At 60.5% G+C, this 25334-nt stretch overlaps 1 protein-coding gene across 1 annotated transcript; it reads right to left on the bottom strand.

Annotated features, from left to right (window-relative positions):
* Nucleotides 1-75: 75 nt before the first annotated feature.
* LOC112983822 (adenylate cyclase type 10) lies at nucleotides 76-25320 on the bottom strand. The gene is made up of 33 exons (XM_064516405.1): nucleotides 25316-25320; nucleotides 24120-24757; nucleotides 19624-19728; nucleotides 19037-19075; nucleotides 18354-18497; nucleotides 17628-17836; nucleotides 17254-17350; nucleotides 16838-16926; nucleotides 16095-16286; nucleotides 15731-15852; nucleotides 15326-15402; nucleotides 14812-15001; nucleotides 13646-13698; nucleotides 12584-12737; nucleotides 11929-12121; nucleotides 11243-11329; nucleotides 10575-10858; nucleotides 9852-9988; nucleotides 9182-9307; nucleotides 8579-8833; nucleotides 7541-7882; nucleotides 6969-7020; nucleotides 5832-6054; nucleotides 5334-5444; nucleotides 4909-5087; nucleotides 4166-4322; nucleotides 3465-3669; nucleotides 3261-3357; nucleotides 2289-2404; nucleotides 1922-2039; nucleotides 1453-1648; nucleotides 761-949; nucleotides 76-227 (listed from the first exon to the last, which is right to left on the bottom strand). Exons 1-33 carry the CDS (start codon nucleotides 25318-25320, stop codon nucleotides 150-152), a joined length of 5259 nt encoding a protein of 1752 aa, XP_064372475.1. The 3' UTR covers nucleotides 76-149.
* Between the last annotated feature and the right edge of the window lie 14 nt (nucleotides 25321-25334).

The following is a 25334-nucleotide window of genomic DNA, read 5'->3' as shown; positions in this document are numbered from 1 at the left end:
CAGAGACTCTCGCTGCGTGCCTTCAGCGTCCTCTTGCTGGGGTCAGTGACTCCATGCACAACACTGAGACGATGGTGGGATTTAATTATTTAATTCATGGAGGAGCATCCGTGCTCTGCAGTACTGGCAGCTTCAGCAGGTACCTGGAGCTAGACTTCTGGCTTTGCTTCGGGAGCTGGCCCCGGGGGAGACTGGTGCCTGAAGGCCTTTCCAGTGGACCACTGCTCCTAAGGAAAACAAAAGCCAGAGTGAGAGCCGAGGAGAACAGGAGAGCCCCAGAGCTGTAAGCGCTGGCCAGCAAGGCAAGCGAGGCCTGGCACAGGAGCTTGTTCCATCCATCCACCAGCTTGCCAAGCTGCAAAAGCCTCTCGGGGAGGGCAAGGAGAGGGAAAGCAAATGCAGACTCAGCGCAGGCTGATGCCGGGCTCCCAGAGCTGGCTTAAGGGAGAGGCAAAGATTAAGCTGCTCCAGTCCTCAGCCCAGCAGAGATGCTGCGAGGAAGGAGCTGCAGCGCACGCTGCTTCCTCAGGGCTCCTTCCAGCCCTGCCTGGGTGAGACGTGTCACAGCTGCCACCGCCCTGCTGGTGAGGAGGGCCAAGAGCACCTACCAGCTCCCCAAGGGCTTTCAGCGCATGCTCTTGCTGCTCTCCAGGGGCTTTCCCTACGTGGGCCTGCTGGAGTACAGTCTGGGCCACCTCCTCCAAGGGCAGGCTGAACCTCTGCCCAGGAAGCAACTCAAAGGCAGAGAGCATCAACTTACAGAGCTCATCTCCAGCCACGTCTTCTCCAGGAGGTTGCCATTCAGCGCACAGGCTTGGAGGCCCTGGGTGAGGCACAGCTGGCTCTCGTGTTTGTCACCCAGCATGCGGAAAATGTACGCTTTCAGGTGGTAGACTCTGGCGTAGAAGACGGGGCTTGTAGAGCACCGCGCGAAAGCCTCTTCGGCCAGCTACCGAGAGAACAACGGAGAGGCACGTCAGGAAAAGGCATCGAGCTCGGCAACGGCTTGCCACTGAGGACAGCACCTATTCCCCAAGGAGAAAAACCAGCCCCAAAGCGACAAGGGGCGCACAGCCAGCAAGGCTGACGTACCACACAAAGCTCTCCGGAGCCAGAAGCCCTCATATGGCACAGGCATTTCAAGCAGGGCTCACTAGCTCACGGCTGTGGAAGTCTCTTCTCCTCTCTTGCAGGCCATTCCCACAAGGGAATTCTCACACGCCCAGCAAGACACCCTTCACCTGACCGCCTTCTCTTCCACCTCCTGCCGAGACCCCTGCGAGAGGAGGCTTTCGCCATATTCCTCTCTAACCCACTACCCTCTGCCTCTCCCCTGGCTCCACCCCATCACGGCTGCTTCCACCTGGCCTTGTCAAGCCACGGCTGTTAGGAACACCCCTGTCCCTGGAGTCCCCTTACAGCACGCACATCCCTGTCCTCCTCTTCCCTCACCCTTAGAGCCCCGGCACGGCTCTCCCAGGCCCTCGCCGAGCTGTGCTCAATGTCCTTTCTCAGCAGCAGGCTGTAGCACTCCAGGAGCCGACTGCACGCTTGCGTGGCAGGCACAGAGGCGTCAGCTCCCTTCAGCAGCTGCTTGGCTTTTTCAAAGGGCTTCTGGAAGTTGTCCCATTGCCCAAGCCTTGCAAACCTACATGGTGCAGAGAGAAACACACACACACACACTCACACATTTTGTGGAGATGATCGAGTAACTGGACTGTCTCCTCGGCTAACAAGTCTTAGGCTGCTTGCCGCCTTGCTCCCAGTGCACGGCCCCCCCAGTCCCTTTCATCACAGCACCCCAGGGACGGCCACCTTGTTGGAGATGGGACGGGGGACGTGACAAGCCCAGAGCTCCCACCTCCCCTGCCAGAACCGCTGCCTGGGACCTCTCGCCACTCAAAGCAACCCTCTAACTTACCAAAGAGCCAGGGATGAAAACAGCCCAAACAGGATGCTCTTCTGTGATTTGAGGATGCAGTTTGCTTCATTCTGCTCTACGAAGCTCCTGCACTCCTCAAATGACTTATACTCCCAGCCTGTAATACAAACGTGTCTCAGAGAAGCAGTGCTGCAGAAAAAGAAAGGCGGTGGGGGGAGGGGGGAGGAAAGAGAGAGACAGACAGACAGGCACGCACGCACGCACGCACACGCACGGCCAAATTGCCAAGGACCCTGAGGAGAAAGTAAAAGGATTGCTGAGGGCTCTGGGGTGAGCGCTGTATCAGGAGAAAAACCCTCTTTGCAAGCCTCCTGGCTCTCTGTGGCCCTCCTCACTGAGCACTTACCAGCATAAAGCAAGAGGTCTAAGCAGCAGGAGAAGAAGCACGCCTGCCCGATGATCCGGTGCTCTCCAGCCACCTGCTTCTCTAGCCTGGCGAGCACTTCCACACATTCCGGGTACCTGGGCAGGGAGACAACGAGCCTCCATGGAGCATCTCCCCGGGGTGGGGTCCAGGTCAGCACCTCCAGATGCTTCCCGCTCCCCTTCCCATCATCCCTCTCTTTCCCTTCTGCGCTCTTTCCGGCAACTCCGTCAGAGTTTCTCCTTCGGACTTTTTTTCACCCAGTAATCTTCTGGCAACAAGTCTCCGGGGAAAGGCTTCAGTGACCCCAGCTCAAACGGCAAGGCCCGAAACAAAACTCAGGCATCCTTCCCATGCGGCCAGGGCTTTCCCATTGGCCCAGCAGCAGAGCTAGTCACCTTTCCATCAAAGTCTTTCAGTCAAAACAGGCAGAAGAGCATGCACAGATCCCCAGGACCCTCCACGCTGGCCTAGAGAGTGCACTTTGTTCAGAAACTGTTCCTCTTGCGAGCTTCCCCTAGACGAGTGCGTGAACCGAATCCAGAGCCGCCTCGGGCACCAAGGCCAAGGGGCAGGGAAAGGCCCGTGTCCACACAGTTAAACCTGGCTAGCGCCCAAGACACAGTGGGCGCCCCCAAACTGCCTAGTGCAACGGCTCCCTGCACTGTGCTCGCTCCTATACCAGGCCTGGGAATTGACTGGGGGAAGCAGCACGTGGCAAGGGCCAAAACCAAGCCAGGAACTGTTCGAGCAGTTTAAAAGCAGACACGCGCGTTCCCAAATGGCCAGCAACGTTCCCTGGCATTATTTAATTTACCAGCGTAGATACAGCCAGCGAGCGTCAAAGAAGAAACCAAAAAGCCCTCTTCTCTGTGCGCAGGGAATGACACAAGAGGGATCTCTGGTGGTCCCCTGACACCACACAACCAGCAGCCTGGCCAGCAGCAGCATTACCTCATCTGGAGGAAGAGCGCCGTGAAGAGCGTGGCCAGAACCTCACGGTCTAGATCGGGCTGCTCCAGCTCTGCGCACAGGCTCTTGGCACGATAGCCTGGCAAGGAAAAAAAAAACAAGGAAAAATAAAAAAAGCAGCAGACTCGCACAGACTCGCTCTCTCTGCGGAGACCTCTTCTCGCAGGGACTGGGGGCAGTACATACCGACATCGACAGAGAGGGGCAGATTTCCCAGGCTGAGGTTCAGATGGGACAGGGCCTGGGCGAATTTTGCGGCGTTTAATACCCCTCCTCCAAAGGGCTCGACGTCGGAGCTGAGCTGCATGGCCGCCCGCCCGTACTGCAGCCACTCTTCCCGGCAGCCCAGGTCCTGGCAGCGCTGGGCGTATTCCACGTAGGCCCAGAGGATCTGAAATGGTCCAAACAGGAGAATGCACAAGACTGAAGCTCGCCAGGGCGATTCTCTGGCCTAGAGGGCTCAGGCCATAAACCCAACAGCCAGGTTCTCTCTTCTCTTTTACTCGCAGGCCTCTCACCCGAACGACAAGCCATTCTTACGAGTGCCGCTGCTAACCGCGGCCGTGTCAAAACGAGGGCTGCGGGGTGTCGCGCACCAGGTTTAGAAAAGGCCACAAGGAAACTGCAGAGCACAGAAACTGGTGCCGGCTTAAAGCCACAATCAGCCCACCGGTTACAGTTATGAAACAAATCCGATGAGAGGAACAACCAAAAAGAACAGCAACCCGCATCTTCCGGAAGTTTGTAAAGAAGAGTCCAGGGACACGGACGTCTCCGGCCTATTTGGCCTCTTCTTGCCAGGGCAGAGCCCGCTGCTCCTCTTGCCAGGCCAGGGGAAAGGAGCTATGTCAGAAACGTGTCTGCTGCTGCAGAGAGAAGGCACTCACGTGACTCGCATCCCCGGACTCCTCGGCCGTGTTGACCTCCATGAGCGCTGCCAGGCGCGAGCGCCTCCGGCCGCTGGAAGCACTCTCCAGGCTGAAGAGCTGCCGCAGCAAGAAAAGGCAGCGGCTCTGCCGGAGCAGCCAGGGGAGCCTCTCCCTCCTGCCACACAAGAGAAACTGCTGGGCCGCAGCCGCTAGCGACGCAGGGCCGAGTCAGACAGGGCCGAGGGAAGCAGGGGGGCAGAGGAGGCAGCTGGTGCAGGCAGGGCTGCAGGGATGGAGGCGGCAGAACCAAGAAGCACCACCGGGGAAAGAGGACTGCTAACAAGGACACACGGTGGCACTGCAGCCCAGAGAGGCCGAGCAAAAGTGGGCACCAGGAGGAAAAGGGCTGCTGTACGGGAGGCTCGCACCCGGCTACAGCCCCTGAGCTTCCTCCTTCTCACACCCCACCTCCACTTTCCCCCTCCATGCCCCCCTCCTGCTCCTTCCCGCACACTCCCTTTCCCTCGGCAGCCTGTACTCCCTGGGAGCATTGCTCTGCTCTCACCCGCACCATCCCCCACAAGCCAACACGTGCCGGCTCCCCCATCCGTTAGCCTCCAGGCCCCTCCGCAGCTTTCCCCATGTCAAGACCTATGCTCTGGTAAAGTCTGGGCTTCAGCCTAGGTGGGGGTGGGCCGAGGGGCTCAGGACCACGAAGAAAATGCCTCTTTCTTCCCTCCTCTTTCCCTTCAGCTGCTTACCTGGCCTCTTGATGAAGGCAGGAGGCCTTGGTCGCCTCCCAAGAGGCATGCTTCAACTTCTCCAGAAGAGATTTAAAGACCACGCCAGCTGAGGTGACCGGGAATTGCCTGTTTAGCAGGCTCAAGGCCTTTCTCGTCGTCATCTCTGCCAGGTCCGTGCAGCCCATATTGTAGCAGACCTGCACAGGAGAAGGGTCCTTCGGACAGGCCCAAAGGGCTCCGACTGAGCACACCCCAAATTTCAAGTCTCTGGCTCATTCAAGGCCAAGGGCTTCGACTGGCTTTGGCCAGAGGGCAAGGCGGTCACAGGAAAGGCTGCTCACAGCAGCCGTGCCTCTCAGGGCCAGGGACAGCCCCCCCACTCCCCAGCAAGGCATCCAACTCCTCCCACCAGGAGAGCCCTCAGAGCCTCCCTATCACTTTACCTCCCCTTTCAGGCTCAGGAAGGTGGCTTCTTCAAAGCAGGCCAGCACCTTGGCTTTCTTAGCCCTTTCCGAGCTCATCAGGACCTCTGCTTTGGTCAGATTTGTAAAAGCCTTTGAACAAGCACACAGAGAGCAGGCGAGCGTCAGGGTGGAGCCTGCCTGCAGCCCCCTCATTCCCACTCGCCTCCAGCATCTCTCCGAGGAGGGCACGCGTCTGCCCCGGCAACGCCCACCCCCACACACACCACAGCCACCAGGGCTCCTTCGCACCACCTCCTTGCAGGCAGGCGCACCTTGCGCCAAGGTCCTGCTTCTCTGCCCTGCGTCTCTTGCCACAGGAGAGGCAAGCAGCAGGAAACCCCTGAGTCTGAGCCCTGCTGTCCATCCCCAGGTCCCCACAGAGGCATGTCCCTTTGCAATGGGGAGATTGGCTTGCCCAGGGCAAGGCCGCTGAGAGGACTCCATGTGCAGTGGGCTCTGGCAAGCAGGGCAGCTCACCAGGTAGTTGTCGCAGACGTGCAAGTAGGCAGCCGCGCACTCCAGCAGATAATAAAGGGCTCTGGCATCGTTGCCCATTGCCATGTGGTGGTGAGCCAAGGGCACGAGCACCAATTCCACGATGGCCTTGCATTCGCAGGAACGCACGGCACCGCGCATCCCTTTGGTCTCGCTGGCCACCGTAGGGATCTGTTCGGTCTTGGCCAGAAACCGCTGCGTCGCTCTACTCGGAGACAAGATCACGGAGAAAGAAGAGACACGCGAGTGTCACCTGCGCTGGTCTGGCTGCCGAGACCGACAGCACATTCCAGCGCAGCACAAGGCCACACGCACGCATGCATCATACGAGCGCGCTGGTTGGTTCTTCTGTCTGCCCCACACAATGGCAACCAGTTTCCCAGTGGCATTCCATGTGACAGTGGGTCGACGCGGCCGACCCCTGAGTGGCCTGGGTCCCCCCAACCTTGCTTTCTCTCCCCCCCCATGCTCCTTCCTCCCTTCCGCTCTTCTGCTGCCTTCTCTCCTCGCTCGAGAGCTTTGGCTCTCCCCTGACTGCAAGCAAAGCCAGTACCACCCACTAACCCAGTGCTTTTTGGCAAGATTTGTTCTCTCCCACTGCAGCAATGTCAACCAGTGCACTGGGCAGTCTTCGGGAGCCCCGCAGCCCCAGAGCACAAGGAGAGCCTGGCCAGGCAGGGCAAAAGTGAGACGAGGAGCAACACCTCCCCTTTCAAGCAGTGGCCAGCTATTGCTTTGGCATTAGCCTTTGCTGACGCTGCTCTGGAGCAACATTAGTCTTTTAGGCAGGCAAGATGACAAGCGGGCATTTGCGGCACCTTCCACAAGCCTCCCTGCTCCCAGCGGCTGCTTTTCTGCTACCCGGCTCGCAACATTGCTCTCGTACAGCTAGAAAGCCAGGGCTGCTCCACCCTAGCGTGGCCATCCTCACTGGGAGCCCCCGGGCTTCCTCAAGGATGCTCATCTCCTGGGCCATCGCATCCCAGCTCCCACCCAACAGGCCAGCTCTTGCCTAAGCTAGTGTCACAGCTAGCCGGCAAAACTGGGAACTCCACTTGCCCCCTCTGGAGACCCTGAGCCCGCTGACTTCCAGAGATAATCAAAACCTCCTCTCCTCACCGAGAAGTCACCACCAGGACGCTCTTCCCTTCCTGCAGCGCTTTTGCAGTCTCTGGAAACAAAGCACAAGTTAAACACCTCTCACCTCACAAGGGGGAAGAGCTACATCTGGCATGCTGTAGCAGAGGAGGAGAGCAGAGTCAAGGCGCCGACGGCGCATCTCTTCCTGGCCCCTTCCCCTGCGATCTGCCTTCGCCGCAGGGCTGTTATGTTTCCGGCAAGTGTAGCGGACCCACCAGGAAACACACCTCGGCCTGCTGGGCTGGGGGGTGCAACCCTGAGGCTCTTGGCACTGCAAGGAGATGGGCTGCGCTCTGGTAATTCCAGGGAAACGCAGGAGGGCACTCAAGGGCACAGAGGCTCTACGCTGGGTCCACAGCATGTCTCTGGCCGTGCAGCTGTGCTCACTGGAGGCCTAAGCTAGTCCTGCGAACGCATCTGCACTGCACTGAAAGCAGCCCTAGGCTTCCGGGAAAGGCTTCTGCAGACAGGGCTTGAGACAGGAGCACTTCCATTAACTGTGCAACCACAGTGGGGAGGGCCCAGGCTCCAGGGCACGGCAGATTACGTACCCGAAGTGGTGGGCTGCTCATCTCGCTCCGTCTCGGGTTGGCCCAGGGAGGCCTCCCAGCTGGGCAAGTAGCATTTGCTGGGGAAGTCGTCACAGCTCTGTCCCTCCTGGATGCCGCTGATGGCAAAGCGGTGGAAAGCCACAAAGTCCCCTCCGCCGCAGCACTGGCACTTGTGCACTTGCCTCTGCAGGAAGGCCGTGCACTTGTGGTGCATGGCCACCCTCTGCGCCTTGGGCCACAGCTCATAGGCAGCCTCCCGCAGCAGCGGGGCGCAGAAGGCCAGGACGCCGCACTGCAGCCTCGCGGTCTTCTCGGTCTCACCCGAGGACCACTTCTGGGCACCTGAAAGGCAACGGGGCTTGGCATCAGCCAGAGCGCAGGGCCGCCACAGCCGGCAGGTGAAAGACAGGCCTTGGCGCGGCTCCTCGGCGGGAAACCGGCGCTCCTGCGCTCAAAGCCTTGCAGCACTAGAGCAAAAGGGCCCAGTTCGCCTTGCTGAGACTAGCATGGCCCGCGCAACAGGCTGCTGCTCTGCCCTCCCTCCCAACGGACGGCGCTCAGCCGCGCTCCGGCAAGGAGCTGGCGATGCTGCCAGCAGCAGGAGCGAGCCACAGCCAGCTCCTTCTTCCCGCTCTGCAAGGCGGTCCCAGCTTCCCACGCTCCCCCCGGCGCCAGCGGGGAATAAAAATCCACGCACAACACCTCCCCTCTGGACACTGCAGGAGGCTGGGCAGGGACATCAGGTGTTTCCTGCCCCTTCCCCTGCACAGGCACTGAGCAGCGCTTCAAGGCAGGGTAGCGGAGGCACTCGGAGCAGCTCACTGGAACGTTTCCCTCCAGCACAAAGCCTGGGGCACACGCGCCCCCTGAGATTTCCTTGTCCGAGCTCTTAACAACCCATCCCTAACTACCAGGGTGCCCTGGGCATTACACACCGCTGGGGGGACAGTGCGGCGTGCCCTGGGGAGCCCCGCCAGGCACACGGCCGGGAGCGGCAGGAGCCTACAGCGCTCCCAGGGCCGTGGTATCACCACTTACCGCACTCTTCCTCCAGAGAGGCGACGGACCCCTCGGTGGAAACACTGCTGTCTTCCGCCACCTTTTCAGCCTTCAGCCACTTCAAGATGCGGCCTCTCACCAGGACGTTCAATGCCTTCTCCATCTTAGCCTTGGTCCACGTGGGAAGGATGTGGAACAGCAGCTCGGTGGTAAACATCAGCCCGATGATGGCTGCACACTTCAAAACCAGCTGCTCTGAGGGCTCCATGCTGTCCAGCTCAGTCAGCGCAATCTCTGTCAAAAACAAGCCGCAGGTCTCTCTCTTGCCCTCTCCCAAGACCAAGGCTGCAGAGGCTGCATCAGCTTCCACACAGGACATGGTAGATTCTAGCCTTGCTTCCTAGGGACCAAACCCGTTGGGCAGGCGCAACCCAGGCCACCCATCTTTGCTAGAGGGCAGGGATGCTCATTCACAGCCTCCCACCCAGCACCCCTAGAGACGGGAAGAGCCAGCGGGACCACAGCCACCTTCCCAGCAGAGCTGAGAGGGGCAACTCGGCAGCACGCGGACGCCCAGCCTCTCTCTAGCCAATGCCCCGGGAAAGAAGCCCGGCGATGCCCCAGCAGGGCTCGGCCCCTCACCTTTCAGGGTGGGGGGAAGCACGGTGTTCTGCAGGTTCACGTCAGGTCTGACGGTGCACACCCTGCAGTCCTTCCCCGCGCTGGAGCTGTGGCATGCTGCCCCAGGAGAAGCCTCCATCGCAGAAGCTGAGCGGAGCGAGAGAGCAGGATAAAGCGATTATCAAAGGGAGGCAGTTTGTGCCGTGACTGCCTGCCTGCACACGTTACTCATCTGCCCTCCCTCCGTCCTCCACCCTTTAGCATTCACCCCCCAGCAGGTCTTCAGCAGCTGGGACCTGGGGTCAGCGGCAGCAGAAATCCAGCCGCGGGGCTGCCGACAAGGACCGCTGCAGCCACGTGACTCTCGGCACCGCTGCAGAATAACCGCCCCAGGTCACGCTCGTCCCAAACCATTCCAGGGCTTAGCTTAGTGCCAGGGAGCCTCTCTTCTCCTCCTTTGCAATTTTCTGCCACAGCAGCAGCGCTGGCCCTCTCAAAGCCACCAAGACTCCCCAGCCCGTGCTTGGCCTATCCCAGCAGCAAGGCATGGAGGAACCCACACCTGATCCACACCAAGCTCGGTACTGCTGCAACATCTGACTGGGCCAAATTCACAGGGGAACCCCAGGGCAAGAATGTGCTGTGGAAGATGGACCACAGCAACCAGGCAGCCCACCACAAAGGTGCTTACTGAAGAGGCTCTCCCACTTGGCCTCCGTTTTTCCATCCTTCCGCAGCGGGTGGAACAAGAGCATGTTGTGGCGATTAAGGTGGCTCAGCAGTTCCTCACAGTAATATGGGATCCCGTAGCTTCTCTGCATCAGGAACCTGGAAAGGAGCAGATCCAGCAGGGACTGACACAGGCAAAGCGAGGCGGGACACACTTCGCACCAGCGTCTTCACCACAGCCACACCTCCCTTTTGAACGGGCCAGGACTCCCACCGGCTCTGGCACGTGAGCTGCCCTCAAGATACAGCGGTTGCTGCAAGCCGCAGGAGAACAGTCGCGGACAGTGCCCAAGGCGCAGAGCAGCAAGCCTCGTCTTTCCTGTCCCCAGCAGCCTCGACCCTCGCCAGCACCAGTGAGAGCCTCAGCCCCGGCAGATCAGCCCCGCCGCCTAGGCAAATGCCTTCCCACACCTCAGCCACGCCAAGGCCCAGGACCACTGCCCGCCTGCCTTCCAGCGCAACACACAAGGGCTGACACCTCCTATGCTCTGTGTCCAGGCAGCTGCCCACTCTCAGCTCACAACTGCCAGCGTCGTGTGTCATGAGAAAGCCAGCTCTGACGCTGCCTAGACGCAGCGGCGCTTCCAGAAGCCGCGCGCTTCCTTTCCCGGGCGTTCCTTCCCTTCCACCCTCTGCAGAGGTTCGACCCCTCGGGAAGAGCTCAGAGGCCCTGCCTGGCACTTACGTCTCTAGGGCCCGGGGCATGCTGACAACTCCAAGGGCCTGGCAGGCTTTCTGCACAACAGCTGAAGGTTTCAGCTCTTCCAGATGGACACAGGTTGTTTGCTGCAGCTTCAGGATGTCTGCTGCAGTTTTGCAAAGCCTCTGTCTTCTAGAGCGACCAGGAGCCAAGCCCATGACCAGGAAGGCCGGGACATCTCTGAGCATCCGCCACAGAAAAGCCCAGGAGGTCGCGTCAATGTAGTGCGCGTTGTCGATGACAAATACGACAACTTCTTCTTCAACCGTCTGAAACAAAGCGGTTGTTCAGGGTGGATTCCGAGCGATTCTCAAGCATCTTCCGCAGGAGGAACTTTGGCCGGCCTCTCTCCAGACAGAGAACGCTCCGAAGTCTCTCTCCTCTCCCCAGCTACTTGTGCATTCAGAATCTCCCTGAGACTTTAAGGTCTCTCAGGCAAGGGAGCACAGAAAGACACCGCTCCTCCTCCCGAGCACGTGCCCTCCAACTTTACAGGAAGAAAGTTATCAGGGCCATGGCATGGGCAGTTTAGCCTCGGAAGGGCAAGGACTCCAGTACCTTGTCCTCCCGCCAGCTCCCACCACTCTCCTGCAGAACCCTCAGCCGGCCGGCTTGCTTTCCTTCTCCGACCCACGATACAGAGAATTGCTCACCTTCTGTAGCACTTTCTTAAGCACTGACTCCAGTGCCGCTGTCCTTTGAGCGTCACTCATCTTGGAGACCTTCTCCGACAGCGGAAACTGGCCAGAAAAGCACAGTCACAGAGAAGCAGCCTCTCAGGGCATTTCAGCACGCCTACCCCCCCCACAAGCCTAACTGAGCAAAACGCCGCGGCTGCCCTCAGCATCTTACCTCTCCCCAACACAACGGGGAGGGGACACAGTGTGGATGTCACCCTGAGCCCAGAACAGAGCTCCTCTGCTGAGGGTCTCTGGCAGAGCTGGGGGTTGGGGGGCGGTTGGGCCGGGGCCGGGGAGGGGGAATCGTTTGGCAGGACAAGCAGAGCTTGTTTCCTCATGATGGGCATCTTGGGATGGAGCAGCGTGAGCGCAGCGGTGAGCTCAGCACCAGCTCATCAGCCCCATCTCAAAGCCTCTCTGCAATGCCCTTTCAGGCCGCTAAGCAACACACCAGGAACTGCCTGCAGCAGCCTGGCACCTCAACTCAGCCCAAACAGAGAGCCCCCCCACCAGGCCCCCAAACAGAAGCCCGTGGTATCCCCCTGCTCTTGCCACCAGGCAGCTAAGCCCACTCCCCAGCAGAGCAGCCAAATGACCGCAACCACAGGACGGCTCACAAGCAGGCCTTTGCCCTGGCCAGAGAGGGCTCTCACTCTCACCTTAACCAGGAAAGGGACATTGAGGAGGCAGTAGCTGCTCTCTCCCATCAGCCCTCGGAGCTTTTGCTGCAGGACGAGCTGTCTGGCGCTGCACGACTGACAGGCCTGGAGGCCCATGGCCACAGCCAGCATCATGTGCATGGCAGAGCAGGCCTGCCTCAGGTTCTGCTCCGTCAGCTCCACAGCCACTACCCTGCCATGCAGAAGCAAGAGAGACAGCTTCAGAGAGCGCCCCAAACAGCCACAGCCTTCTAAGACAAAGCTCTTGGAGAGAGGCGTAATCGGGGGCCGACGGCAAGGGCACTCTGGACACACGGCCCCAGACGGGCTCTTCAGTGCAAGCAGCATTTGTCAGGCAGGCCAGGGTTTCTTCTCTTTGGTCTGGAGGGGCACAAGAAGCCCTGAGCTCCGGCTCTCCTTTGCTTTGTGCCTGGCCCAAAGCAGCAAGGGGAAGAGCAGTGGCTCCAGAAGCCACCTCTAGCTCCCTCAAGAGCTAGGAGGAGGGCACGCAGCTGCTCCGAAGCAGCATCTCCAGGAGGCTTTTCAGGGCTGCAGTCCAGGGGCCAGGCACACTGGCAGAGGGGCTCAAGGAGCCCACGAACATCAGTGGGTGGGCAGGGGAAGTGAGCCACAGGTACCCGTCAACAACACTCACCTGTGCCCAGCAGCCTGGCCTAAATAGGCAAGTTCAGTGAGGAGATGGCTCTTTCCAGAGCCCATAACGCCCTCAAATGCCACGATGCGGCTTTCTTTCCTAGCCACGTAGGCTTTCAAGTAACTTTCAAAGAGGGCCATCTCCTTCTCCCGACCTGTGCAGGCAAGCAAGAGAGCAAGCTGTCGCAGCGAGCCGAAAAGCAAAGGACCGTCCGCACCCTTCCCTCTCGCCACCACGGCACCCTCCCGCCACCGCATCTACAAGCCTGCCTACAGCCAGGGCTCCTTCCCACCCAAACAGCTCCTCCGCTTTTGCGCCTCTGCCTGCCTTAGGGCACTAGCAGGCCCGCCTCCCCTGAGGCCTGACTCACAGCACAGCTCCCACGCCCTCTTTCCTTCCCTGGCCTCTCGCTCACAGGCAAAGAGGTCCAGACCTCCTCCCACAACTCCCCAGTTTCCCAGCACAAGACTGCAAGGGACAGTCGGAGTCACTGCAGGCACCTGTGTCCAAAAGGGACTCAGAACGTCTCCTCCGGGGACCGGGAGCCGCAACGTGCTTCCCAGCGCCCTGCAGCTAAGGCAGCAGCTGCAGTCCCCAAACAGCTGGCAACAGCAGCAGGCCTTAGAGGCACACAGTGCGCCCTGCGGTTTCCACAGCAGCAGGTGCTCCTCACAGAGCCAGGTGGTGCCGAGAAACAAACTCGGAGGACTCCCACGTAGAGAACACACTGCCAAATAAACTCTGCCAGTCGGACAGAGGGAAAGCTCCTTCCCGAGCCCAAATATGGGCATCAGCTCAGCTCTCAGGCTGCGAGCAACTGCACGCTTCAGAAGTTCCCCCATGCTAGCTATGGAGCGTGGCAGGATCGTCCTGCTTCCCACCTCTAGCTGCGGCGCAACCCCAAAGATAGGAACCAGCCAGGAGCCAAGGTATGCGCCAAACCCTTAGGGCCACTGCAGGCAACGGCATCCCTCGCAAAAGCTTCTCCGTTCCCAGAGTGCTACTAACAGGGACCGAGGGCCAGAAATTGGCTTTCAGGAGACCAAGGCCTTCTCCACCTACCGAGCAAGGTGGGATACGCGGACCTCGCCTTCGGAACCTCCATGCCAGCTATGCTAGAAGGGGGAAGAGAAAAACAAAAGTCAGTTAAGTGGGCAGACGCTGGAGGACGTAGAGTCACGCGGGGAGCTGAGGATGCGCTTGCTCGTGGGTGCCCGCTCTTCTTTCGAGCGGGATGCTATCCTGCCCAGCTCCCACCGCCAAAGTTCACGCTGACCCAGCGGAGGGGGCAAACACCAAAGAAGCACTAGGAAAACTTCGGGCACAGAGCCGCCCAACGGCCACAGCGGGACAGCGGACCGTAGCAAGACTCGAGCACCAGAGGCCAAACCCAAAGGAAGCAGAGACAGGAGCAAGAACCCAGGCAGTGCTGCTGGCTAACACACTGCTTGACCACGCAGGACAAGCAAAACGAGTCTCTGGTCCTGCCAACTGCTTCCCCGGGCTTTGCTCCCAGGGAGCGGTTTACAGAAGCAGAGCCTTGGAACAGATGCTCTCACGGTGAAGACGGGCAAGCAAGATCTATCGGTTCAAGCCAGGGTGTGCAACAGGAGGACAAGGGTGACTTCTTGGGCCAAGACGCCAAGCACCAGGCACCTTCGGCTCGAGTTTGGGAGTTTCAAGGGGATGGCAATGTTAACGTCCAAAACGTCATCCAAAGAGACTGCCAAACCCCGGCCCGGGGCAACAGCCGAAGTTTCAGCAAGAAGCCATCAGGAACAGAGTCCCAGTGACCCACGTTCTCCCACGGGAACAGGCCTAACCACAAGGTTTCTGTGAGCTTCATGCTCAGCAGCAGCTGGGAGAAAGCCCCCTCCGTGGGTCAGAATTAATGCTGCAGTGGTCTCGCATGCAACGGAGCGAGCGCAGGGCAGAAAGCGCAGATGGAAGCCATTTGGACAGAGCTTGCAAGGCCCATTGTGCCTACAGGCACCAACAAGCCTTCTGCATCCCTACAGCCTCACTCCTAGTCCCCTAACAGCAGGGGCACTCAGGTAGGCAGGCCAAAAGCACACCCACGCTCTGGCTTTCCATCTTCTCAGCCCCAGGGATGGCAGGGCCGGGCAGAGGCCAGCTTGCTCTCTTCTGCACAACTACTCTTTGCTGACCAAGACTGGACCCCCAGTGCCACCGTGCCCCCAACCAGCCTGCTCCAAGAGGACACTCACAGCTTCTCCAACATCCCCAGGTACTGATGGATGGTGCCAGGATCCGCAACCCCCTTCATCTTCACCTCTGGCAGCTCCTTGAAGTAGGAACAGGGCAGCTGAGAGGTGGCGTAGGTTGCTGTGTCACAGGACACTATGCCGGGGTAGCTCTCCATCAGCCGGGCTGCCAAATTCACCTTCTGGCCCATGACTGCCACAAAGAGAGAGCACACAGTCACGTACCTAGGAGACCAACCCACTCCACCCTTCAAGGCCAACGGCTGCCTCCCCTCCAGCACAGGCAAGCCCCAAACCGTTGGGAGCACAACCCAGAGGAACAACAAGGCTCTGAGCCCCTTCCCCCGCCCCACAGCGGGACCCGCTCTGCCTCTTGTCATTCCTGACAGGCCCCAGGCCGAGCCCAGCAGACACGGGCAACAGGTTGCTCCCGGCCACTCCGCCTCTTCCTTTGGCACACTGCTCTGGTCAAACAGACCCAGCCCAGCCACCCGCTCCTCAGACAGACGCGTCGTACCTGTGTATTCGTGCCTCACACGATGGCCAACGACTCCGCAGAACACCGTCCCACTGGTAACCCCAACGGAGACCGCCCTGGCACGCACGGAGAGCGGCAGGCAGTCAGCAGCGTCCGTGCACAGTCCCGCCTGCCCACCCACCTACCCTCACCCCTCTCCCTCGCACCGCCAGCCACCCTGGCAGTGCAGACCTCGGGGACCGGCAGAGCTCAGCAGCACGACACCCCCGGGTGGAACGGGCTGCGGAGAGCAGCCAGGTAGTTTTCGACCCTTCCCCTCAGGCCAAAGAACTCTGACCAGCAGAAAGTCACTGACACAAGCAGGCCGAGCTAGAGGGCATGTCACTCTGGGAAACCATCCCTCCCTCCCCTGCGCCGTCCCAAGCAACACGCCTCCCCACTCACTCGATTTTCATAGGCCTCGAGCAGCACGCCTTGGAGATTTTAAGAGCACTTTCCAAGGCGTGAACGCTTTCGTAGGGCACCTTCTCTCCAGGGAGTCCAAATACACACAGGAACGTGCAGCCCTGCCAAGGACACGCACAGCACGCCTCGTCACAACGCCTGCGGCAAACGGCTCGCGCCGGGAGGTTCCGGCCTCCGTGGAGACCGGCAGAACCTCAGGGCAGCCCCGAGCCAGAGGGTGCCGATTGCTGATCCCACCACCGAGGCAGAGCTGCTTCTCCTTTCCCCACCGCTCAAGAGACACAGCTACTTCCCTCGTTTGCTGCCCACACTTTTGCGGGGTGGACTGCTCCCCCACACTCACTTTATCAAACATGATGATCTTGTTGATCTCGCCCTTGTAAGGACGGATGATCTCCGATATCATCACGCTGCTGTCCTGGATAGCTTTGCAGAGCTGCGCTAAGTTGACACGGGCAGCAAAATGCAGCTTGACAAACAGGCAGGTGACTGGCCGGAGCTCAGACATGTAGTCCAGGGGCTGTCTGTCATCAAGCTGGAAGACAAGAGCAGGACACCTTCACCAGCCAGCTCTCCCTGAGCCCTTGCTGCCTGCAGCAGATACCAAGGCAGAGCACACACATGGGCACTGAGAGCAGCTGCTATCAGAGCAAGGAATAAATCCGCCCTTCTGGGCAAAGCAGGCTGCGGCCTCTGCAGGACAGACACCGAAGCACGCAATACATCCCTGAGCAGAGAAACAAGCGCCAGGAACACCACACCTTGCTACAGGCATGGACACAAGGGGCCACCCTCAGCAACGCTGTGGGGACTCCAGGGGAAGCTTGCTCTTATCCCACAGTCACGTCCAGAACAACAGCGCTGGAAAATACAGAGGGAAATCCACCTCCCGCCACCCGCCCCTCTCCCTGCAGGAGCACACAGCGGGCAGCCTCCTGGCACGGGCACCACATGGTGCCAATTCCCCCAGGTTCTCGCCTAAGGGGGCCTTTCCTTTGCTCGTCTGCTTTCTTGAGAACGGCCCCTCTGCAACGCACAGCTCCTCCTCCCCTCCAAAAACGCAGCTCCCGGCAGCTGTGGCCATACCTTCCTCAGCACCGTCGCTGGGATGTACTTGCGCAGCAGCTTCCACAGAGAGTGACAAGGGGCCAGGGTAACAGCGGGCCTCAGGATGCCTAAGGAAGGAAAAGCCAGGCGGTCGCGGGCAGGATGGCGCTGCGAGCCTGCCTAGGGGCAGCGCTGGAAAGCGGGGGCTGGCGCTGGAACTCGAGGAGAACAATTCTCCTCCCTCTGCACCTCTGTTCCTCTTGCAGGGGCTCAGCCAGAGCAGCCCCCGGGAAGGCGGAGGAAGCAGCGAGCCCCTCCGCTGAAGCTCAGCGGGGCCACAGGCGCGAATACAAAGTGCAAGCGGGAGAGGGCAGAGGGCCTTCCTCACTGGCCCCTGAAGAAGCCCGCCCCTCTCTCTCTGGGCAGCCACAGAACATCACCAAGTTGGGGCTCACCTGACAGTTCAGGACAAGAGGAGTTCAGCCGGGCTTGGGGAAACTGAGAGAAGAGTTCTTCACGTTGACACACAGACATCCGTTCCACGCCTGTAACCTAAAGGCACACAGAACAAAAAGGTTTCAGGAACAGCTTCATGACCCACAGAAGACGTCACCAGTTGAGCCAAACCCTTCCAGGGCCCCCGACCCCCTCCCCAAACCCAGCAAGCGGAATCCAGAGCTAACCCTGAGACAGAAGGGCCATCGCTCCCGCTCCCCACCTACGTTGACACCTACAACTCCCTCCGCGGGCATCTATCTCCTCAGCCTTCTCTCACCTTCTTGCCTCACGTCCAGGGCCTCAAAGGCGCTCTAGAGGCCATCCCACCTACCTTCACAGCAGCTGCTTGGCCTTTAATTCTCTTTGCCGTGATCTTGCTCTGGTCACACAGCTCCCAGCAGCCGGCTGACAGGACGACATCACTTGCGGTGGCAAGGTTTTGGGCCTGCCAAACTTCACCCACGGTCTGGCCAAGGAGCAGGAAGTGCTGCTCCCGTTTGTCTCCGACAGTCAGCAGGGATATATGCCCTGCCGAGATCCCTGGCGAGAGACAAGCAGAAGTGATGCAGAGAGCATTTTGACCCCCACGGCTCCCCCGCAGCTCAACTCTGCACAGGCCAAACGTGCAGCTCAGCCCTGCAGACAGCCTCCTCCTCTCAACTGCTTCAAGTGGAGGCGTCTGTCTGGATGGATTCAAGAGTGATTCTCGACAGGGAGCGGGTCCTACTCAGGGGCCTGCTGACAGAGGTCCCCAAAAGCGGTGCCTGCCAAGGGGCAAACGCAGCTGATGCTGACAACGTGCTCACAGCGCAGGGCACCTCCCGCGGCTGCCCCCACCAGAGGCCCAGCAGACCGGCAGCTTTGCTCGCCGGCTGCTCAGCGTGCATGCAGGCGGCTCGTAACCGCCTGCTCGAGCGCACACAGCAGCCTTCCGCACGAAAGGCTTCCGCTGGCCCCAGCGGCGATCACCGCCTCTCCTGATGCTGCAAAGCACCCTGCAGTACTGCGCAGGGCCGTGCATCTGCGCACGCTGCAGCTAAGCCAGCACTCCCCATACCTATCTTCAGTCGGAGCTTCTGGCCCACGTCCGTCTCACGGATCCCATACTTCTCCTGGATTTGCTGGCTGCACTGCAGCACCAGGCTGATGGTGTCCTTCAACTCGGTCTGCTTTACCCTCCACAACACCAGCATGGCGTCCCCTGGGGAAAGCAAGGGCACAGTGAAGGCTCCCAGGAGACCTGATGCTCCCTGGCCTGCACCCACCTGCAGGCACAGCAGAAACCAGCAGGCATGACGAGGAAAACGCGTCTGTGTGAAGGCATCCCCCCGGACTACAGCGCCCTGGGCACAGGGACACCTTCCCCGCTTCCAGGCCAGCTACAACAGCAGCCACGCTGGCAGAGGAAGAGGGCCCGCAGCGGGCCTGGAGGAACGCTGACATCCCCACCCACCCCCCAGCTAGTCCCCTCCAGCGCAGAGACGCCAGGGCTCTCGTGGCCCCTCCTTTCTCCTGTGCTGCCCCAACCCTCCAGCTCCCAGGGCGCCCTGACCCCTGCACATCATTGCTGTCCCACTGCAGCTCCCAGCTTGGGGGCCCGGATGGCAGCTCCCCCCGAGCACCAGGCTGCCAACAGAGCCACCCCCCGGGCTCTGCCAGCTCGCGGCTCTCTCTCCCCTCTCCCCAGCACTCCTCTGCAGCTGCAGCACACAGGCCTACGTCTCTTTTACAAATACATACCTGCAAACTTCAAGATGTCCCCTCCAAAAGCCAGCAGCTCTGCACACAAAAGAAAGCAAAAGAAGCCTTGCATCTCGGCCTTCTTCAAGAAGGCTGCAGGACAGGTCCCTCTGCTCGGAGAGGAGCACAGGGGCGGTGCTGCTTTGTGGGGCACAGCGCAGGAAAGCACAGCTCCAGCCTGGCGACATTGCTCACAGGCACCACAGCACCGGCACCTACAGTACTGGGCCCTGAGAAGAGGCACTGGCAAAGGTAACACACCCATTTGTCAGCGCCCCCACCCCCGGGTCACTTGGGCACCACTAACACTGGCTAGATGCCCCCACTGTGCCCTGGGCCCCAACCCCAGCAAAGTCTTGCTCCATCGCTGAACAGGGGGGCCCTCCACAGGGGCGGGTGCCGAGAAAGCGGGCACCTCCTTGCTCTTTGTGGGGAGCAGAAAGCACCCGCCAGAAGAGCCCAGCTGCTCTCGGTGGCCCTCAGGGCCACAGAAACCCCCAGCCCGCGCAAGGAGGCAGCGGCAGGCTGCCCAGCACCTCTGCCTCCCCACAGCCCAGTCCCCCACAATCCTGCAGAACAGCACTTACCCTCCAAGATGTCGCTCAGGTAGTGATTGAGGGTTTGCGTCACCTCATCCGCACCCTGCTCTAGGCTGATGCTCTGGCTGAATTTCTCTGTCAGAGCAGTGAAACCTGGAACGGGGACACACAGGCGCAAAGAAATCAGGAAGCGTCTACGCGGCCAAAGGACCGGGCAGTTTCCACACCAGCTTCACCCAGCCGAGAGGCACTGCCGAGGAGAACGCAGGAGGGCCTCTGGCAGCGGGCACAGCCGCCCAAGTCCACCGGCGCTTCTGAGCACCCGCCGAGGGTCAGCTTTCCCATCCTCACACCCACACGTTACGCCTGGCACCTGCAGGTGCCCGGGACCCTCCAGCACATCCCACAGCTGCCTCGCCTCTTGCCTACGGCCAGGCAACATGCTCAGCTAGAAAGCCAGGAGGCCTTTGGGAGCAAATGCTGCACCCGAGAAGCCGGTTCCTTTGTGCAGGAGCTGCTCCACCGAGTTTGGCCTCACAAAGACTAACAAGCCTCAGGCGAGGCACTCAGGCCTCATCTCCCATGCCTTCATTAGCCAGAGCCTGGACTAGCTCAGACAGCACCAAAGCTCCAGAGCCGGCACTGCAGTCAACAGCTCAGGCCCAAGCTGCTGCTGCAGCAGCCTCAGAGCTTCCTACGCACGCTGCTCTGAGCGGACGGCTGACCACAAGCAGGCCACAGTGCTGCTGGCAGCAAAGAAAATCCCTGTGGCATGACCTCAGCTATGTCTGAGCACTACTTCCCCAAAGCAGAAGACCTCAGCAGCAAAGAGATCTCCTTTGATCCATTCCCTACCACGGCTGGCACGACCAGGGCTCCAGAAAGCCCACCAAGTCCCAGTGGCTCGGGTCGGCGACTTCTTCTCAGTGCCCGCCCTTTGTAACGCTTTGACCCACCTGACACATCCGCAAAGAGCAGGACTCCATGGAAGTGCTGAACGGAACGGTTTTCCTGCTTCAAGTCCTCAGACAAAAGCAGGTCAGGAACGTAAGCAGCTACTTCCCCCAGTTCTGAGCAGCACCATGCCCTTCTCTCCCAAGCACAAGCCATCGTCAGCGCCCTGCGGTACCCGCGGTACCTCAGGAGAAGACGACCGTGCCCAGCAGGGAGGAGGACAAGACACCACCGCGCAGACTTGCGCACTGACCCCAGGCCTTTGTGAGGCGCCCATGGCCCTCTGCCACCAACGGGGGGTCACAATCAGCTCACAGCGACATCATCCACACGTCATCAGTTACCTGTATGCTGTCATCAAGCTACGGAGCCAGCTGACAGCCTCTGCAAGGCATCGCTTGCCCAGCAACTGCCAGGAAGCTGCCCAAACTCCCTCCTTACCCCGAGCCGCTTACTCAGATGTGGCTAGCGCGGTGCAGGTGTCTCCCACACAGAGCTGAAGGGAGGCTCGCACTGTTACGGAAATGAGGCTTGTCGGCCACCATAACAGGGCCCAACCCTAGGTTCCCGCAGAAAAGTTCAGAGCCAGATCAAAGCAAATTAAATAATTACATTTTAATAACGTGTGTGCAGTAATTACAGCTCGAGCTGGGTGCCTCCGACGAGGGACCCCGAACAAAGAAATCCCTGGGCAATTACAGCTTTTCCAAATTCAGTTTCCCACCCCTCACGCGGTAGTTCAGACCAATCGTAACTTTCAGGTCTGGGGTCTCCTGCTCCTTAGTGGGTCTCATCGTTGTTCCTAGGCAGGCTGTTTTTCTCCCTCATCTTTACTGTTGCAGTTTCTGCTGACGGTTGTACCTTCGTTTCTTGTTGGGGTCTTACTGTTATCTCTCAAGGTCCTGAGGAGGAGGAGGTGATTCCAAATCATTACAATTAACACTGCCCCAGCAATGAGCTGAGGCTTTGTCCCTCAAGGTCCTAGTGCCCTGCACTGGTCTTATTTCAAAGCCTTGACATCCTCCCTTTTGGAGGGTGAGACGCAGGAATGCAGACTGCTTGTAGCTTCCTTATCTTCCCAGCTGGAACCAGCTCTCAGGCCCTTTTCTTACTGGACTAAGTAAAAGTTCATTATTTTATCTAAGGGTGGCCTAAGGCTTCAGCAAATTTAGCTACTCATGCTAAGCAAGTTTTATAGAAGTCGTGCTGAGCAGCTACCTCTAGACAGTTCCAGTTTGCTATTCTTTAACCCACACAGGGACTGAACTCCACCTGTGGCTGGAACAGCTGGTTCCCACGTTCCCAAGCACAAATGGCCTAACAAGTGTCGTCACGGAGGGCAGTCCAGGCTTCCCCACGAGCAGGGAGCCCAGGGCACACTGCGCAGGCAGCTCCACAGTGACCACAGAGCACAGCGGGCACCAGCAGCGTGAACAAGCAGCTTGGCAGCGATCTACCTCCCACGGCTGCAAGGCCCCTTCCTGCTCTGTGCACAAGCGCTCTGCCCAAACACCACGGCTCCAGCAGGGCAGAGCCTTCGCAGGAGCCCGAGAGAAGGCAGGGGCCGCTCGCAGCACTGCGCAGCGGCACAGCAAACCAGCTACACCCAGCGCAGGCATATCAGAGAAGGGAAGAAAAGGTTGAGAGACTTGGCAGGAGGCAGCTCCGGTTCCCTGCCGTGCTTGCCAGGGCTGTGCAAAGCTTTCATGCCGCAGGGAAACATATCCTCCTTAGGCACCCTGGCTCACACGCAGCCCGCAGCAGGCTACTCCCCGAGGCGAGGTGAGCTGGGAGCCCAGGGCAGCCCCTGCACGGGCAGGGCTCTCGCTCACGGGGCGCAGTCCTGCAGGGGCTGCCACGGCACACACAGCCGCGTGCTGGGAACAGGGCCCAGCAACAGCCCCAGCCAAGGCGAGCCATGAGCCGCTACCAGGCTCCAGCCAGGGAGGCCTGGCTGGGCCAGCCAGGACCAAGCTGAAACAGGACCAGAGACAGCACTGGAGACAAGCTGCAACATACTTCCAAGAGGGCTGTCCAGGAAATAAGCTACCGAGAGCATCAGCCCAAGAGCCATTCAGCAGGCAGAGGCAGGGCCAGGGACACCTAGGACCTAGCTCAGGCAGGGACTGAAGGCCCGGGCCTGAGCTGAAAGGGGGCTCCAGTGGGCAGAGGGGGCAGGTGGGGGGATGTCAGCCCTCAGGTGAGGCTGGTCAGGACCCTTAGGGCCCAGGAGTGCCCTCAAGGCCCATCTGGTTTCAGAGGGGATTTGCTGGGGAAAGGCCTTTCTGAAGGGCCTTGTTTGCAAGAGTCACAAAAATGCCTGAGTTGTTGCCCAGAAGATTCAGTCTCCCTATTTAACTGTGACATGTGGCTGCTTCCTCTTACAAGTTTCTCTGGGGAGGAAAAGTGTTTCTTTCTCATTGAGCTCCCCAGGTCTAGGGGTGGGGGCCACACCCAAGCTCGTCAGAAACCGCAAGCTTCAACTCAGACTCCTGTGTCCACACGGAGGCTCCGAAACCGATGACCTGATTTCCAGGAGCCTTTGGCACCCACTGCTGCTCACCGACTGCGCAAAGGGCTCCTGCAGCCCAGGGCTTCTGCCGACGGGAGCATCCTGCTTTAGAGTCTAGATCTAAATAGCGCATCCTGACCTTACAAGCCTGTTTTGAATCTCTTTCCTCAAATACCTGCCTTTCCACAGCAGAAGAGTCTCAGATGCTCGGGGGCACCGGTGAGCCATCTGGGCTGGTGCCAGTAAGCTCTGCTGGGCTCTCCAGCCAAAAGACCTTGGTAAACTCCCTGGCTGCAGCACAGTTCTGGGGCCTTTCCCCCGTCATGGGACATAACTCTTCAAGCCAGCAGCCAGGGGCCTGCGACTGGAGGTACAAACCTACCACGCAGAAATGCTCCAGGCGGATTCCATAGACCTTCTGCAGGATTCTCATGAAAATCATGTGTAAGACTTCAGGCTGCAAGAGGAAGGACACACAGGAACATCTCATCTTCATTATTCAGGGCTCCCAGACTACGCCATAAAAGCAGGTCTGCCTTCAACACACCGACTCCCAAAAACAGAGAAGGACTGCTTCCCAATGCTTTGCAGTACTAGCAGTAATAGCCCATTGCATTCCATATTACAAAAGGCAGGAATCACCTCAGAGCAGCTGGCGACCTAACTGCCATGTCTGTGCCCTGTATTTCAATTTCTTCCTCCTCACTGAGCAGCTTTCAAACCAAGTGACGCCAAAATCTACCAGAAGTCACAGACACAGTCACTCCAGGGCACAGTAAGGCACTTCACCACACTGTTAAAAGGAAAAGGGGCGGGGGGGGAACCCAACACTGTGGGCCAACAAGTTCTTCGCCTACAGCGCTATTTTGCCGGCTCCGCTTACGAGGCTCGGTCCAGCCCGTGCTGGGGAAGCTGCGGGGCTGCGCCAGCCCCAGCGGCTGCTTTCGCCCAGCTCCCGCGGAGCCCAGAGACGAGCAGAGGCCCCCGAAGCTCGGGCGCGGCGTGGCGCATCCCCCCGCCGCCGCCGCCACCTCGGCCCGGCCCGGCCGCGCTCCCCGCCGCTCGCGCACACGCGCACCTTGGGGGCGGGGAACAGGTCGCCCTTGGCCAGGGCCCGGGCCTCGGAGCCGGCCAGCACGTGGCCGCGCAGGGCGGCGACGATGTCGCCGGGGCTGTAGCGGGGGAAGGTCGGCACCTCCATGGCGCCCGCCGCTTGAATCCGGCGGGCCCCGCCCCGCCGTCACTTCCTCTGCGGCCCGCGCGGCACTTCCGGCGCGCCCGCGGCCGGGGAGGCGGGGGGAGGCTGCTCCCGGGAGCAGCGGAGGCGCCTCCGGGCTGCGGGCGCGGCCCTGTCTCCCGCGCTCCGGGCACCCGCGAGCTGCTCGGGGAGAAGCGGCCGGCGCTGGGCCTGGAGCAGGGCGACCGGGACGCGACCCCGCCCGCGGGGGCGGAGGGCCCGCGGGGCAGGGCCGCCCCCGGCGCCGCCCCCCCCAGCTGCCAACTGCCGACGGCCGCGGGCCCGCGGGGGGCGGAGCCTGCGGAGCCCCCGCCCCCGCCGCGCGGAGGGGGCGTGGCCACAGCCCGGAGGCGCCGCCGCCGCCGCTGCTGCTGCTGCTCGGAGCAGCCTCCGTCTGCCGGGGGCAGCTCGGTCGCAGACTTGACTCCGCCCAGAGCAGCGGGAAGAGCCGGCTGTGCCGGCTGCCAGCTGGAAGGCACCTGGCCCAGGCAGCAGCCCCCAGCCGAGCCCCAGAGTCCCTGTTTCCAGGCTCCCAGCCGGAGCAGAAAGGCAGCCTGGGCCCGCGGGGGGGCCGTACAGCGGAGGCAGGAGGACGCACGCGTGCCTGGGCCAGCAGCGGTGGGAGACCAGCTCGACCCCTGCGGGCAGCCCTGGGCCTGCGCCCGCGTGCTCGCTGCTGTGAAATGCGGAGCTGGGAGCGGCGGCAGAGTGGTGTGGACTGCACGCGCACTGCCCTGCCCCTGCCTGGGGGTCTGGCCACAAGCTGTCACCACCCGGACTGCTAGCTCCAGGGTGCGCCGAAACAGGGGACCTGAGGGGACGGCGGAACAGCGTGGCGGCTTCTTTCCTGCTGCTGATTTGGATAGAGGGAGGGAGGGAGGGGGAGAGACAGTTTCTTTAACTGCTTGACAGCCCTCGACTCTCTCGGGGGCTACAAGTTTCAGCGATGGCTTCCCCCCAGCCTAGCTTTCCCCACACAGCACAGGCCAGAGACTCTCGCTGCGTGCCTTCAGCGTCCTCTTGCTGGGGTCAGTGACTCCATGCACAACACTGAGA

This window comes from Dromaius novaehollandiae, chromosome 8, assembly GCF_036370855.1.
Source record: "Dromaius novaehollandiae isolate bDroNov1 chromosome 8, bDroNov1.hap1, whole genome shotgun sequence".
In the NCBI taxonomy this organism is placed as follows: Eukaryota; Metazoa; Chordata; class Aves; order Casuariiformes; family Dromaiidae; genus Dromaius; species Dromaius novaehollandiae.
This window is presented reverse-complemented; position numbering and strand designations above follow the sequence as displayed.